Raw genomic sequence first — 13617 nt, forward strand, 5'->3', positions numbered from 1 at the left:
TAGTTTAAAGATCCAACTTTTAGCAATTTCCCTATAGGGAAGTAGCTATTACCGTGGGTGTCACTGTAAGACCTAGGCCCAGGACCAATTCACTTTTTCATTTTAAAGTCCTCAGAGGCCAAAAACACAATTCGTTCAAATTTTTATATATTGTGTCCGTGAACTAACTCAAGTAATTTTTGTCCGATTTTGATGAAATTTGGTTTTATGGTGTAAGGTGGGATAAACTTGAATGAGTTCGCTAACTAGCATGATCGGACCATGGGAACGGGGTTTTATGGTGCAAAAATTGGTTTTTCTCGTTTCTGACCCTCAAAACACAAAAATCCCAATTTCTCTTTATGCCCATTTCAAATAGCTAAAAGAAACAAATATTTTAGTATATTGGACTGTTTTTGTGTGATTTTGGCTGCAGAGAAAATTGAATAAAGTGTAAATTTAAAATTGTCATGTTATTCTTATGGATAAGGATAAGTAAACTGTTGTAGTTTGCTTGTTTATGGATATATTTTGATCAAACTTGGCATTTTTTTATTTTATACTAAGCTATTTATATTTTACTAAAAAACTCACTTTATTACCCTCTCTATAGCAGAAAACCTAGATACTTGTTAAATCTAATGTTATTTATATACAGGGTGTGTTTTTTTTTTTTTTTTTTTTTTAACTTGCATCTTTATTTATGTAAAAACCGCAATAGATAGAAATATGCAGTTTGTGGGAATCATCTATTGACGTAGGGGGCCCAATTTTTTTGAATTCAACGTTACATTCACAATCCCCACCTTTCCCCCCTGCTCCCAACTTATTTTTTTTAAATAGCAAGGTACCCCTCATGACATCAAATAAAAGAGCATAAAAAAAGAAAATGTTTGATGAAAAAAATTGAAAATCGGTTCATAAATTCGCAAGATATTTCCCCCCCCCCCCTCCCCGGAACTTAATTTTTTTTTAAAGCAAGGTACCCCTTGTGACATATCAAATGAAAGAGCGTGAAAAAAGAAAATGTTTGGTGACATTTTTTTTTCATTTGATATGTCACAAGGGCTATTAAAAAAAAAGTTACGGGTAAGGGAAAAGGGGGGGGATTATCTCACAAATTCATGAGCCGATTTTCAATTTTTTTCATCAAACATTTTCTTTTTTCCTGCTTTTTTATTTGATATGTCACAAGGGGTACCTTGCTATTTAAAAAAAATAAGTTGGGGGCAGGGGGGAAAGGGGGGAATGTGAATGTAACGTTGAATTCAAAAAAATTGTGCCACCTACGTCAATGGATGATTCCCGCAAACTGCATATTTCTATCTATTGCGGTTTTTACATAAATAAAGATGCAAGTTTAAAAAAAAACACCCTGTATATTTAATTTAAAATCCAATACTGGTAAATGGAATCTCGCTTATTGTACTGGTTAGCTGCGGCGGGGGTATTTAATTTACAGATGGGACACCGCTGGTTTAGTACTTTGAATGTAAAACTTCAGTTTTGGAAGCATGGTTTGAATCCAGCCAATCACAAAAGACAATTTCCTATGTGATAATGGCATACCATGAGGAGTTCCACCTGAATAAAATATAGGTCTTTTTGAAATGAGAATTGTCTCTTTTTGAAATGAGAGTTGTCTCACAAAAAGATTTCTCTCCACAAAAATCGGCATGACAATTTTCTAAGGTTGCTAAAACCTTATATCACTAATCAGATATTGTATAAAATAATTGGACGTAGTTATGCAAAAAGGAACCAACCCACAATTTTTTGGATCTGTTGATATGACAACCAGGTTGTAGAGCTCAACAGCATTATTTTCTATAAAAAAGAACCAACCCACAGATAGATACAACTTTTTTTATAATTATTTAAAATTACATCTGTTTAGCTTTATAGGTTTTTGCTTTCTACAAAAAAGAATCAAGCCTTTTGGTTCCTATTACAGTTAAAATAGGAGCAAAAGTGATGGTATAATGTAGCATGGTTCTCTTTTGCAAATAAAGGCATTATTAGCTATATGGCAACCAAAGACTTTTGGTTCCCTTTTGCAAAAATAAGGAATTATCAGCTTCATGACAACCAAAAGTGCTTGGTTCCTTTTGTCATTTTTTTTTTTTTGTAAAATTAAAAGATTTGAAATCAATGTATCATCTTATACCATAAATGCACCATGAATTTTATAAAAAGTTGTTTTACGATCCCAATATTGAGGATGACATCGATGGTATTGGCGGTGAACTAGATTTTGAATTTGCAGAAGATGAGAGATGATGAACTATTGATTATAGTAACAATTGTACCTGTAATATTAATATACTACAGTTATTTCATACTGTAGTGTTATCGTAAATTAAATTAAAATATAGTTTTAATAAGACAAATACTTTATTAGGTAGCTTTTACAATAAATCAAGATCCAGCATGTTTACCAACAAAAACTAAAACAAATAATATTCTAACCCCATATGTTTCCAAACACATATGAATAACAACACATCTCCCCTTTAAAGATCTAACCTCCGGGTAGATTTGAATTGTCTTGTTGATCTTCTTGGATTCGCTAAAGGATTTGCCTGCGATGCCATTGCAGGATGATCGAAAGGTTCTGATCTTCTCAGGTGTTCTGAAGGACTGGTCTGCAGTGCTGGTTGAGAGTGATCAGAAGGCATAGTAATGCTAAATCTTTGCAGTGGTCTTCTGTTCCTCCGCAAACAACCATCTTGCGTTTGAATTATATAGGATCAAGGTGCATGGTGTTTGTTTAATATAGTTGCTTCTTGATTCCTGTCCTTTATATGGACTTGAGCTCCATCAGGTAGAAACGGCAATTCTGTCATGTCTTTTGTCAAAATAAATCTTTTCACGATCAATTCTTGCTTCTTCCTTTTCCCTCAACTTTTCAGCATCTACCAGATAGGGTCTTAGTTGATCAGACATTGGAACATAAGTGCGGATCCTTCTCCCGAAAAGTAATTCCGCTGGACTTTTCCCATTTTCTTGAGGGGTTGCTCTTAACATAAGTAGCATTTTGTGGGGATCATCACGTTTTTCTAAGTGGTACTTTAAGTTTTTTACTTGCGCTTCGATGAAGCCGTTGCTTTGTGGAAATTTTGGGCTTGATGTAATCAATTTAAATCCATAATCACGACCAAGTTGTTTGAATTGACAGCAGTCAAATTGAGAACCACAGTCTGCTCTCACTGTCTCAGGTACACAATGACGTGCGAAGATGGACTTTGTATATGTCACAATAGTGCCCATTTTTAAGTCATTTAGTCTAGAAATCTCCATAAACCTGGAATAATAGTCTGAGATTAAGAGATACCAGTGACCTTTTCCCTTTAGCAAATCGGCACCCACTATTTGCCAAGGTCTGTCCGGATATGGGGTTAATATCAGCGGCTCTGCTCTTGTAGCGCGATTTTCTGCACATATCTTGAAATTTTATACTAGTTCTTTGAAGTAGTATAAAGAATGAAAGTATAAAGAAGTTAGAAAGACGAGACCACCACGCAGTCAATTTTGCAAAAGATCTACATTTTGTTATGCCTTGATGTCCTTCATGACATAGTACATTAGTTTAGTACATTAGCTCTTAGAGAATTTGGTATTATAATACGACTTCCAAAGAGAAGTATACCATTTTGCTCACTTATATCTTCTCTATGATACCAGTAGGGCAATACATCCTCTGGAATCTTAGATTTTTCTGGCCAACCTTTCACACAATACTGTGACACATGTTTTAGAGTTTCATCTTTCATAGATTACATTTTTAGAAGAAGCGAAACATGTATCACATTTTTTTAAAACTGTTTTGATACTTTTTCTTTCCTCAGATCTCAAATTAAATTATTCAAATATGCTTTCGGCCTTTTCGCCCATCATATATAGTAAGGTGTATACCTGATACGGTTCGTCTTCATTGGTGAGCCCGGATACTGCTTGAAAGCGCAAGAAACGGGTTTTCCATTTAGACCAGTTTTCTCCCTTAAAATCAAAATGTTCTGGGGAAGGAACACTAAAACCTTTCATCTTTATGTACTGTATAGCTAAAACAATAAAAAAACCCGCTGCCACCATGTAGTGTCATTGTCAATTAAAAATAAATTAAAATATAGTTTTAATAAGACAAATACTTTATTAGGTAGCTTTTACAATAAATCATGATCCAGCATGTTTACCAACAAAAACTAAAACAAATAATATTCTAACACCATATGTTTTCAAACCCATATGAATAACAACACACACACTTTTAAAACTATTATAGTACTAGCTGTAACCCGCGGGCTTTGCCCCGTTTAACTTCTTAATTTTCAAGATTATCTCATTCGCATGGCTCAATCACGTCCTGGTTGAAGTTTGTTCGCTACGCTCACTCACCTTAAGGTTGGAGCTCGTTCGCTACGCTCGCTCACCTTTAGGTTGGAGCTCGTTCGCTGCGCTCACTTGCCTTCAGGTTAGCTCGTTCGCTACGCTAACTCGCCTCCAGGTTGAAGTTCGTTCGCTACGCTCACTCACCTTTTGGTTGCAAATTAGCTGTTGTAATAAAAATGTAAAAGAAATAATAGTGCTGCACCCTGTTGGTAATCCTTGTAACTTTAATGCTATTGAACATCATAGAACAGAACCAACTAACTTGTTTAATTGAAACAGCTGTTAAGATTCAATAATTCCATTTCTCATAAGATTAACATGGGAAACTCCAGAGCCACTGGGGCGGAGCCCGAAAGGATTTTTGAAATAAGAATATGCCTATATGTTAATCGGGAATGTGAGCTATCATCATGCCAAATTTCAGCCCAATCCGACCAGTATTTTTAGCGTTCACTTGTCACAAACATACATCCATACATCCAAACTTTCTCATTTATAATATTAGTAGGATTAAGTAAAGACTTTTTTAGCATTCAAAAGCCGTAGAAGCTATAGAAAGTGTTGAACTGTCTGTTTTAAATACGTAATAAATTTATTACAAAAAAGAACCAAGCTACCAAGCTACTTGATCACCTTTTTACCCCAATTTATTATTAAAACAAAAAGGAACCAAGCTACTTGATTACTTTTTTACCCAAATTTACTTTAAAACAAAAAGGAACCATCCCACATTTTGCGTTGAAAATTAAAAACAGACGGTTACTTAAACAAAAAAACTATGCCAAATTAATTTGACAGCATTTTACTTTTACCTAAATATAAAGTATAACTGATATTATAAATAATAGAATTAGAAATAAGCGTTTACTTTGGGTCCATAAATCTCAGTTTTAACCCCCTGTGGGATGGTTCCCTTTTGCATAACAACGTCCAATTATGAGTAATAGACGGTTATACATAATTAAAATAACTTATAGTACTTCCTATAATTCTAAATAAACTTTAATCAAGATCGTATCCTTAAACCAAAATAAAACCTTTGTCTCTGCAATTAAAAAAAAATTACAAAAGTAAGCAACAACATAAAAGACAAGTTAATATACCTTTGTACAAACAGCATCCGATGAGCACACACACATACATGACGCACCACTGTCGTCTGCTAAATTAATTAAACGACCAGAGACTAGTGACTAGCAACCAGCCTCCCACATGTTACAAAGGTCCAGTTGTGTTCTATGACATCTTACTGAACAGCTGGTGCACGGCTTGCATAGTCAATCTTTACACCAGCAGCCTTAGTTGTAAAAACTGTTATATCTTGCAAGCAAAAAGCTCCTTATGTATGAAAACAGCTGTTTTGTTTCAGCTACAAATGTCATTGGTACTAACTGTGCTACCTACAACATTTTTAAATGTTACGCTAATTAATATAAAACGTCTCTTTTAAATTTTGATCATAAAGAGTCTTAAAAAACTAGAATATTTGATTTACTGTAGTTATCTTATAATGTTAAATAAAACATGGGAGGTTTTTTATTCCAAAATTCTGAATCAACCACATGAAGGATTTTCATGATTTTTGTGTTGAAATAGGTAAATATATAATTTTGAAAGGAAGGTAATGTCAAAGCCATAATTTTAATTTGGGGTTTCAGTTTTGTTTAGAAATAATGTTTTATTCATGTTAAAAAGTCTAGCAGTTGACAGTATAATTTTAAGTTTGTTTGTATAATTTAGTTGAACTAACAGCTGGTTTCAAACTGTCCCTAAAATTTTCACATTGTAAAGTTGTTAAAAAAATATTGATCTTTGGTACCGGTACTACATATTTTTACAATCATAGGCCTACTATAAATTTAGTTTTTCTTCTTACCGTACAGTATTTGCGTTTTCAGTAAATGTGTAATTTTTAACTATATAACTTATCTTAAATATTTACGTACCGGTATAGTCAAGACTCATCATAAATACAATCTATATAAATTTAAGCTTATGGTGCGGAAATTTGAATTAATTAGCCTATAGGGAAAGTTGATAGTTCTTCTCTTTATGTTTGAACATCTGTATGTCAGCATACCCAAATGTCAATTAGCAATGAAGATGTCAACCGGTATAGAAGGTAGATATTCAATATTGGTCTCTAGGAAATTGTTTGTGTCCAAATGGCTGTCAGTAGAAGCCAAAAACCAATTTATACAGTACCATAACTATCCCAGTAGCACTCACGAATACTAGAAAAGACCCAGTATGGATCATAAACATAAACAAATTACGTTTTTGGCCCGAAAGTAAACAATACCATATGTTAATTAATGCTATTAGTATAGGGGTTTTGTTTACTTTCGGGCCAAAAACATCATTTGTTTAGGTTTAATATCCATACCGGCATTTTTCTAGTATTCGTCGTAGCACTGTAATGTTCAGAATCTGGGGCACTGACCAAAGAATCTATATATATAAAAGGCAAAGCCCTCACTGACTGACTCACTCACTCACTCACTCATCACTAATTCTCCCACTTCCCATTTACCTAGGAGGCTGAAATTTGGTACACTGATTCTTTAGGCATTAAATAGGAAAACTAAGTTGTTTTTATTCTGATCGGACTCTCGGGCTCCGCCCCAGTGGCTCTGGAGTTTCCCATGTTAACCTTATGAGTACTCATATTTAAATGGAATTAATGAATCTTAACAGCTGTTTCAATTAAACAAGTTGGTTCTGTTCTATGATGTGCAATAGCATTAAAGTTACAAGGATTACCAACAGGGTGCAGCACTATTATTTTTTTTAAATTTATGACAACAGCTTAATTTGCAACCAAAAGGTGAGTGAGCGTAGCGAACGAACTTTAACCTGGAGGTGAGTTAGCGTAGCGAACGAGCTAACCCGAAGGCAAGTGAGCGCAGCGAACGAGCTCGAACCTAAAGGTGAGTGAGCGTAGCGAACGAACTTCAACCAGGACGTGGTTGAGCCATGCGAACGAGCTCACTTATGAAGTCAAACGGGGCAAAGCCCGCGGGTACAGCTAGTCTCTTATAATCTTGTTATTACTCTATTCTAAATAGTCAGCTATTAGCAAATACTTAGTTGACAGTTCTTATTGTTACCTTTGTAAATATTACATACTAGCAGAGTACCCGTACTTCGTACGGGGTTGGCGTATGATTATAAAATGCTTACTGGTATTGCAGTTATACTTGGCTTTGCGTTTGCAATGAGAGAGTACACGGTTTAAGAAAATTTTGTTCTTTTGTTTTAATTTACGGTATGCTATTAATATAGCACATCAACCATAGCCATAATGATCCACCACTGCACCTAAACAATAAAAGAAAGTAAATGTCTCATTGTATATCACAGCTTTATGTTGCTAGTTGGTTCAAATTAGCTGTTGTCATAAATGCAAAAAATTAATAGTGCTGTACCCTGTTGGTAACTTGTGTACTTGAAACAGCTGACAAAATTCTTTAATTCCTTCCAAATATGAATAGGGCTTACTCATAAGGTTAATAACATGGGAAACTCCAGAGCCAATGGGGTGGAGCCCGAAAGGATTTTTGAGATAAGAATATGTCCATAGGTTTATCGGGAATGTGAGCTATCACCATAATTTTAGCCCAATCCGACCATTAGTTATTGCGTGATTGAATTTCAAACAAACAAACTAACATACAAACAAACAAATAAACAAACAAACACACGCACAAACTTTCACATTTATAATATTAGTAAGATAAACATATCTATATAAATAAAATTACAGTTTTGTCTGTACATTGCTTAGAATCATGCAGTTTTTGGTTATTTTTACGTTTCATAGCCTAAGAAAGCCGAAACGAGTCTTATCTCAATTTCTGTCTGTATATCTGTCTGTCCATTCTGTGACTCTGTCTGTAACGCCAAATTGTCATTTTACGCGGCCTACTCCTAGGAAACTAGAGTACCGATCAAGGTTCTAATCATTTTTCTGTATTTACTGGATTGGTGAGAGTGTCTTGGGCTATAAAAACATGGCCTCGCTCCTTTGAAAACAAAATAACGAGCTATCAAAAACCCAATTTTGTTTGATTTTTGTCAAATTTTCTCCCAATGTTTCCTATTACATTTTATGAAATAACGATCAGCTGTTTGGATTAGTTCTCACTTCTAGCTGTCACTGATATGTTTACATTAAAAGTTGTTTACAAATACCGCAACAATTTCCGATCAAGTTTTGTTAGCACATCCAAACCAAGTGAGATTTGAAACGTTGTGCCTTACTTAACCTGTTTAATTAATCGCAAGTGCAACGAGTGTTCTTGAGTTTTTATAACCGGGGAAAATACCGTGAATCAGTGTTGTATTAGTTAGTGCTGGGAAACTTAAATTTTTTAAATCGTCGTCACCAATGCTTACAAAATGGTTTCCGCACTCATTTATGGCCCTTCAAGGACAGTTGTGTAAAGTGTAAAGTAAAAAATCACAACTGCAGTGGGTGATCGTGGATGTTGCTGCGATCTTGGAAGAACTGATTTCACTGTGATCGTAACAGAGGTTTAACTTACAGATGTAGCTAAACTCGCTTTTCCAAAGTGTCATTTTTTGTTTCTACTTACTTACATTTCGACAACGATATCGGTACATTTTTTCTACTTAGGAAGTAAAACTACAAACGTCCAAAACCCCAGATTTGTGAGTTTTCTGTTACATTTCCTCCGAATGTTTGCTAGATATATGTATCGATTATCGATTAGAGATTACGTAATATTTTATAAGAAACCTTTGTTTGGATAAAGGTGGTTTCTTCAAACTGTCATTAATATGTTAACATTAAAAGTTGCTTACAAATAATGCTATTAATGGGAAATAACTTTGATTTTCGAAAACTTAAAAAAAATAAAACCAAGTGAGATTATAATAACTACGGTACTGCACCACATCAAGTGAAAGTTTTTTTGAGAAAACCATAGGGAGTTTTTAAAGCTTTACGTTGTTAACATAAATGTTACATGTTTTGTGGCCTTTGTATTTATTTATTTATATATTTGCCAACGGATTAACACAAATAATACAGGTTGATTACATGGACAGTTTGAATTGTTCTTAAGTACTATAGTTCTTTTCATAAATGTGAACGTTGGTTTATGGTACTGCTACTTTTCCTTAGAACCGGTGGTAGCAGTAAGAATCATTTTTACGTACCAACACATCACTATTTACAACTATAGTTATCGTTAGTGCTGCACCTTATTTCTTATTAAATTTAATTGATGTCTTACTGTAAAATTTTTGCGTTTTCTGTCTGGACTCCAAAATGTTAGTTTATCCTATGAAAATGATCAAACATTAGTGAAAGATTTTTTTTAGCAAACCATCATGATTTTTTAAAGCTTGGCGTTGTTAACGTATAAATGTTTTGTAGACTGTGTATTTATTTACTTATTTATTTATTTGCCAAAGGATTTACACCAATCTTACAGTTTGAAAAATCCATTATCATAAAATTTGATGACAATATCAAAACTTTCAAATAATTATTTTGTTTGTAGACTACTTTGCTTTGGTTAAATGTATTTGTGTGTGTATGTCTGTTGGTAAAGCATTAATGTCTTTATTTCTCAGTGTTTCGTGGAAAAGACAAGATCACCTTTGTTAATGAAAATTTCAACCCGAATAAAACCTCAGTAGTGAGGTTGAGGTGGTATTTTCAGTGTGAAAAGTAACTTTCAATTACAGGCCTACCTTAGGGCTATGCTTCATATATCTATAAAGCAAGTCCTTTTATCATTAGATATAATATATGGACTAACACGATCGGGTGACATTTAATTGCGAAGCATTCGTTTTGGCTTTGAAACTGTCAGATATTGTATTTGCGAAGGTTTATATGTATTCCTATACAATAGTAGTTTTAACAGCATATCTGGAAAAATGCACACTAAATATGCAAACCAACTCCTGTTCTGAATATAAGGTTTCAACTTACTACAAGATTCCCGTACGTAGAACGGGCAAACAGCTAGTATGGAGTTAAAATTAATAGGTATTGTTTTTCAAAGTGCGTGCAATTCAATAGTGCGGTCACAACACTTTTTGACAAGTAAAAAAAAACCGAAATGATGACATTTTACATATCCAATAATCTTCAATTATTATTCAATCTGTTTTAATCTTCCAACCAACACTACATTTATCACATAAGCCTAAACCACCGCGATTGGCCTAAACCTAAACCAGGCGATTTGATATGGATGCTGCACAATTCAAGGAATTCTCACAAGTTTTTCAAAAAGTTTTAACAATTATTCTCACACTAGCAGAGTACCCGTCCTTCGTACGGGGTTGGCATTTAAGTATAAAATGTGTATTGCAGTTATACTCGATCTTTGCGTTTGCAATGTGAGAAGACACGGTTTGAGAAAATTAGCTTCCTAAAATTTACGGTATGCTATAGAATTACAAAAGTATTACACATCTACCATAGCCATTATGTTCTACCACTTCACCTACACAATAGAGAAAGATAGATTATTAAAAATTCGCAAAATATCACAAATTATTCATGAAACAAAAAAAGAACTGTAAAAAACTGTAAACAATCCTACTTTGACAGTTCTCATTGCGTATCACAGTTTTTTGTTGCTGCTTAGTTCAAATTAGCTATGTTTATAAATAATGGAAAAAAAATAATAGTGCTGCACCCTGTTGGTAAATCTTATAACTTTTTAATGCTTTTGCATATCATAGAACTAACTCTTAGTTGAATCAGCTGGCTAAGTTTCTTTAATTTCCTTTAAATATGAATAAGGTTCATAAGGTTAACATGGGAAACTGCAGAGCCACTGGGGCGGAGCCCGAAAGGATATTTGAAATAAGAATATGCCTATATGTTAATCGGGAATGTGAGCTATCATCATGCCAAATTTCAGTCCAATCCGAACAGTATTTTTCGCGTTTACTTGTCACAAACATACATACATCCAAACTTTCTCATTTATAATATTAGTAGGATTTCACAAAGCAAGAGAAGTCGGAGGTGTTAGTAAATCTTACAGATATTGCTCCATTTGAAAATTTTGAACGTAGATAAAAAAGTTGTCTAATTAAATAGAACACTTTGAAAATTACTATACTGTACTATGAAATTTGCTCAACTTTATGTGTACCTATTGGGTGAGTAGGCTACATTACAATTCCCTATCAGCTTTTCTAGGCCCAGAGAAAACAATAAAAGATTTTCCTTACGATGACCTTATCAAAGTCCTATTTTCGAAGCAACGATTTGATTCAAAATATTTTCGATTTGAATCGATGCAACTCGATTCAAAGCAATATGGAGTTTTTTTTTCATAAATGGAGTGAAATAACAATAGGCTAATTAAAACTTACCACATTTGTGTAATGCAAGTTTTTGTTGATATGGTATTAGGCCTATTCATACATATGACATGATATGAATTTTAGGTGAAAAAATATTTATTTTCAATCATATAAGAAGAACCTGTATTCCTGAAAATGTCAGTGAGCTGCTTTACTTGCCTATTTCATATTTTTTACTTACAGAATCATATTGTTAAGCATGTTACATATTTTATAATATTGATTTTACAAATATAAATATGTTTTGGTGTAAACAAATAAAAAAAATTTGCAAGATTTATACTGAAACTTTAAATAATTGGTTTGGATTGATAAAATTAGAGGATAGAATCAGACCTACAAACTACAAGGTAAGGTACATAGCAGACCAACAAAAATGCCAAATTTATCAGTCTAAAACATCAATCTTACTAGTTAAGTATCAAGTACAAATTTTTCAGACTTGTGTTATTTTTAGAATGATTTTGGAGTGACTTGTTTGGCTATGTTTACAGTAGTAAAACATGTCTCACACTGCTTACACTTAACAAAACTTCTCATCATATGCAATATATATACAAAAAATATATAAAACAATTTAAGGAATATTTACAAGCAAAGAATTAATTAAATAAGAACGCCTTTGCAAAGGAAACGCAACAACGCACTCCTGTATTGCAGAGTATTGCATTCACTTTCTGCAGGCGTTTTTGGTATATGGATACTGATTCCTTCATGAATCGAATCGCAATTCGATGCATGAAATCGAATCGAATCGGAATTTCGATTTCGGGATTTTGCACACCCAAGTCCTAATTCAAATGCTTGTTCCTGAGAAAAATGTAGTCGTTTCCCAACATTACTTTTTAAACATTTATCAAAGGAATGGTCAGTCAATATCAGAGTTTGTAGCCTCACTTCATCGAGACTTAGTTGTGAGTTTACACAATAAGACCCTCTAGTAGTTTTTTGGTGGTGATTTTGATTGATTGGTTAAATGTGAATGTGAATAACTGAAGAGAGGTTAATTTACATAAACCAATTAATAAAATAAACCACAACAATGAATCTTAGCCGATACGTAGCGTAGCCGAACACGGGGGGTAGATTTCTGGGGTTAGAATTACGGGGTCGGATATTTCTGATTTGGCTACTGGACTGGGGGCAGATTTCCAGGTGTAAAATTCCTTTATATGTCTATGGCAATTCACTTAATAAGCAAACAATTAAATGTTGATTATTTAATAATATATTTAGGGTAAATTTAAATTTCCAGTCGCAGGCTGGTACTCGATTGTGTATGAAAGCCCCTCGTAACGTTAAAATGACGTAGGCGTTTTTTCATGGGGGTAAATTTCTAAGGGTAGAATTCCACTACCCCAGACATAAGACTAGACCATTAGACATAGAGTTTAGAGTTGTTGTATTCACACGTTGCGTTGTCGTTTCAAAATCAAGCTCTGATGGACTAGCCCGAATCCTGGTCCTGGGCTGGACGGCCTGGAGGAAATGGCGTTCGTAGCCGATCGTCTTTTTAATGCGCTGATTTTCCTTTTCACACTAATTAATGTTATTGGTTGAGGAAGTGTCAATTTTACACGTGTTCCGTTTAACTCTCAAATAAATGTTTTTTTTTTTTTTTATACATATCCCAGAAGAATTTTTGCACATTACTAGCATAATTACAGAATTTTTGTATAATTCCCACATAGTTCCCGGTGTCATAATATTCCTGTATAGTTCCCGGTTATTACGGTTTTCCCGGTCGCCGCACACCCTGGTCAGGGTCTATACCTTAAAATATAAAATAATTTATTAAATGTCACACATATTTGTAAGTCAAGATTAGTGATGTGGGCCGGGAATATTCCCAGTGGGAGGGAACTTATAAAATGGGAATATTGCCGG

The 13617-nt window shown here is 33.9% G+C and overlaps 1 protein-coding gene across 4 annotated transcripts in view; it reads right to left on the bottom strand.

The window, feature by feature from the left end:
• LOC128988634 (atypical protein kinase C) overlaps positions 1–13617 on the bottom strand; it is a 216970-nt gene that overhangs the window by 192177 nt on the left and 11176 nt on the right. Inside the window, exon 1 of one of the 4 annotated variants that reach the window (XM_054410111.1) lies at positions 5472–5525. The exons of the other annotated variants lie outside the window; for them this stretch is intronic. Within the exon in view, the coding sequence (XP_054266086.1) occupies positions 5472–5511 (40 nt within the window). The 5' untranslated portion in view covers positions 5512–5525. Of the gene's footprint in view, positions 1–5471; positions 5526–13617 lie in introns of those variants that run through there. 4 annotated transcript variants of the gene reach the window in all.

The sequence above is a fragment of the Macrosteles quadrilineatus genome, unplaced genomic scaffold (assembly GCF_028750875.1).
Source record: "Macrosteles quadrilineatus isolate MER2022 unplaced genomic scaffold, UCM_ALF_1.0 Scaffold_3__2_contigs__length_128488019, whole genome shotgun sequence".
NCBI classification, from domain to species: domain Eukaryota; kingdom Metazoa; phylum Arthropoda; class Insecta; order Hemiptera; family Cicadellidae; genus Macrosteles; species Macrosteles quadrilineatus.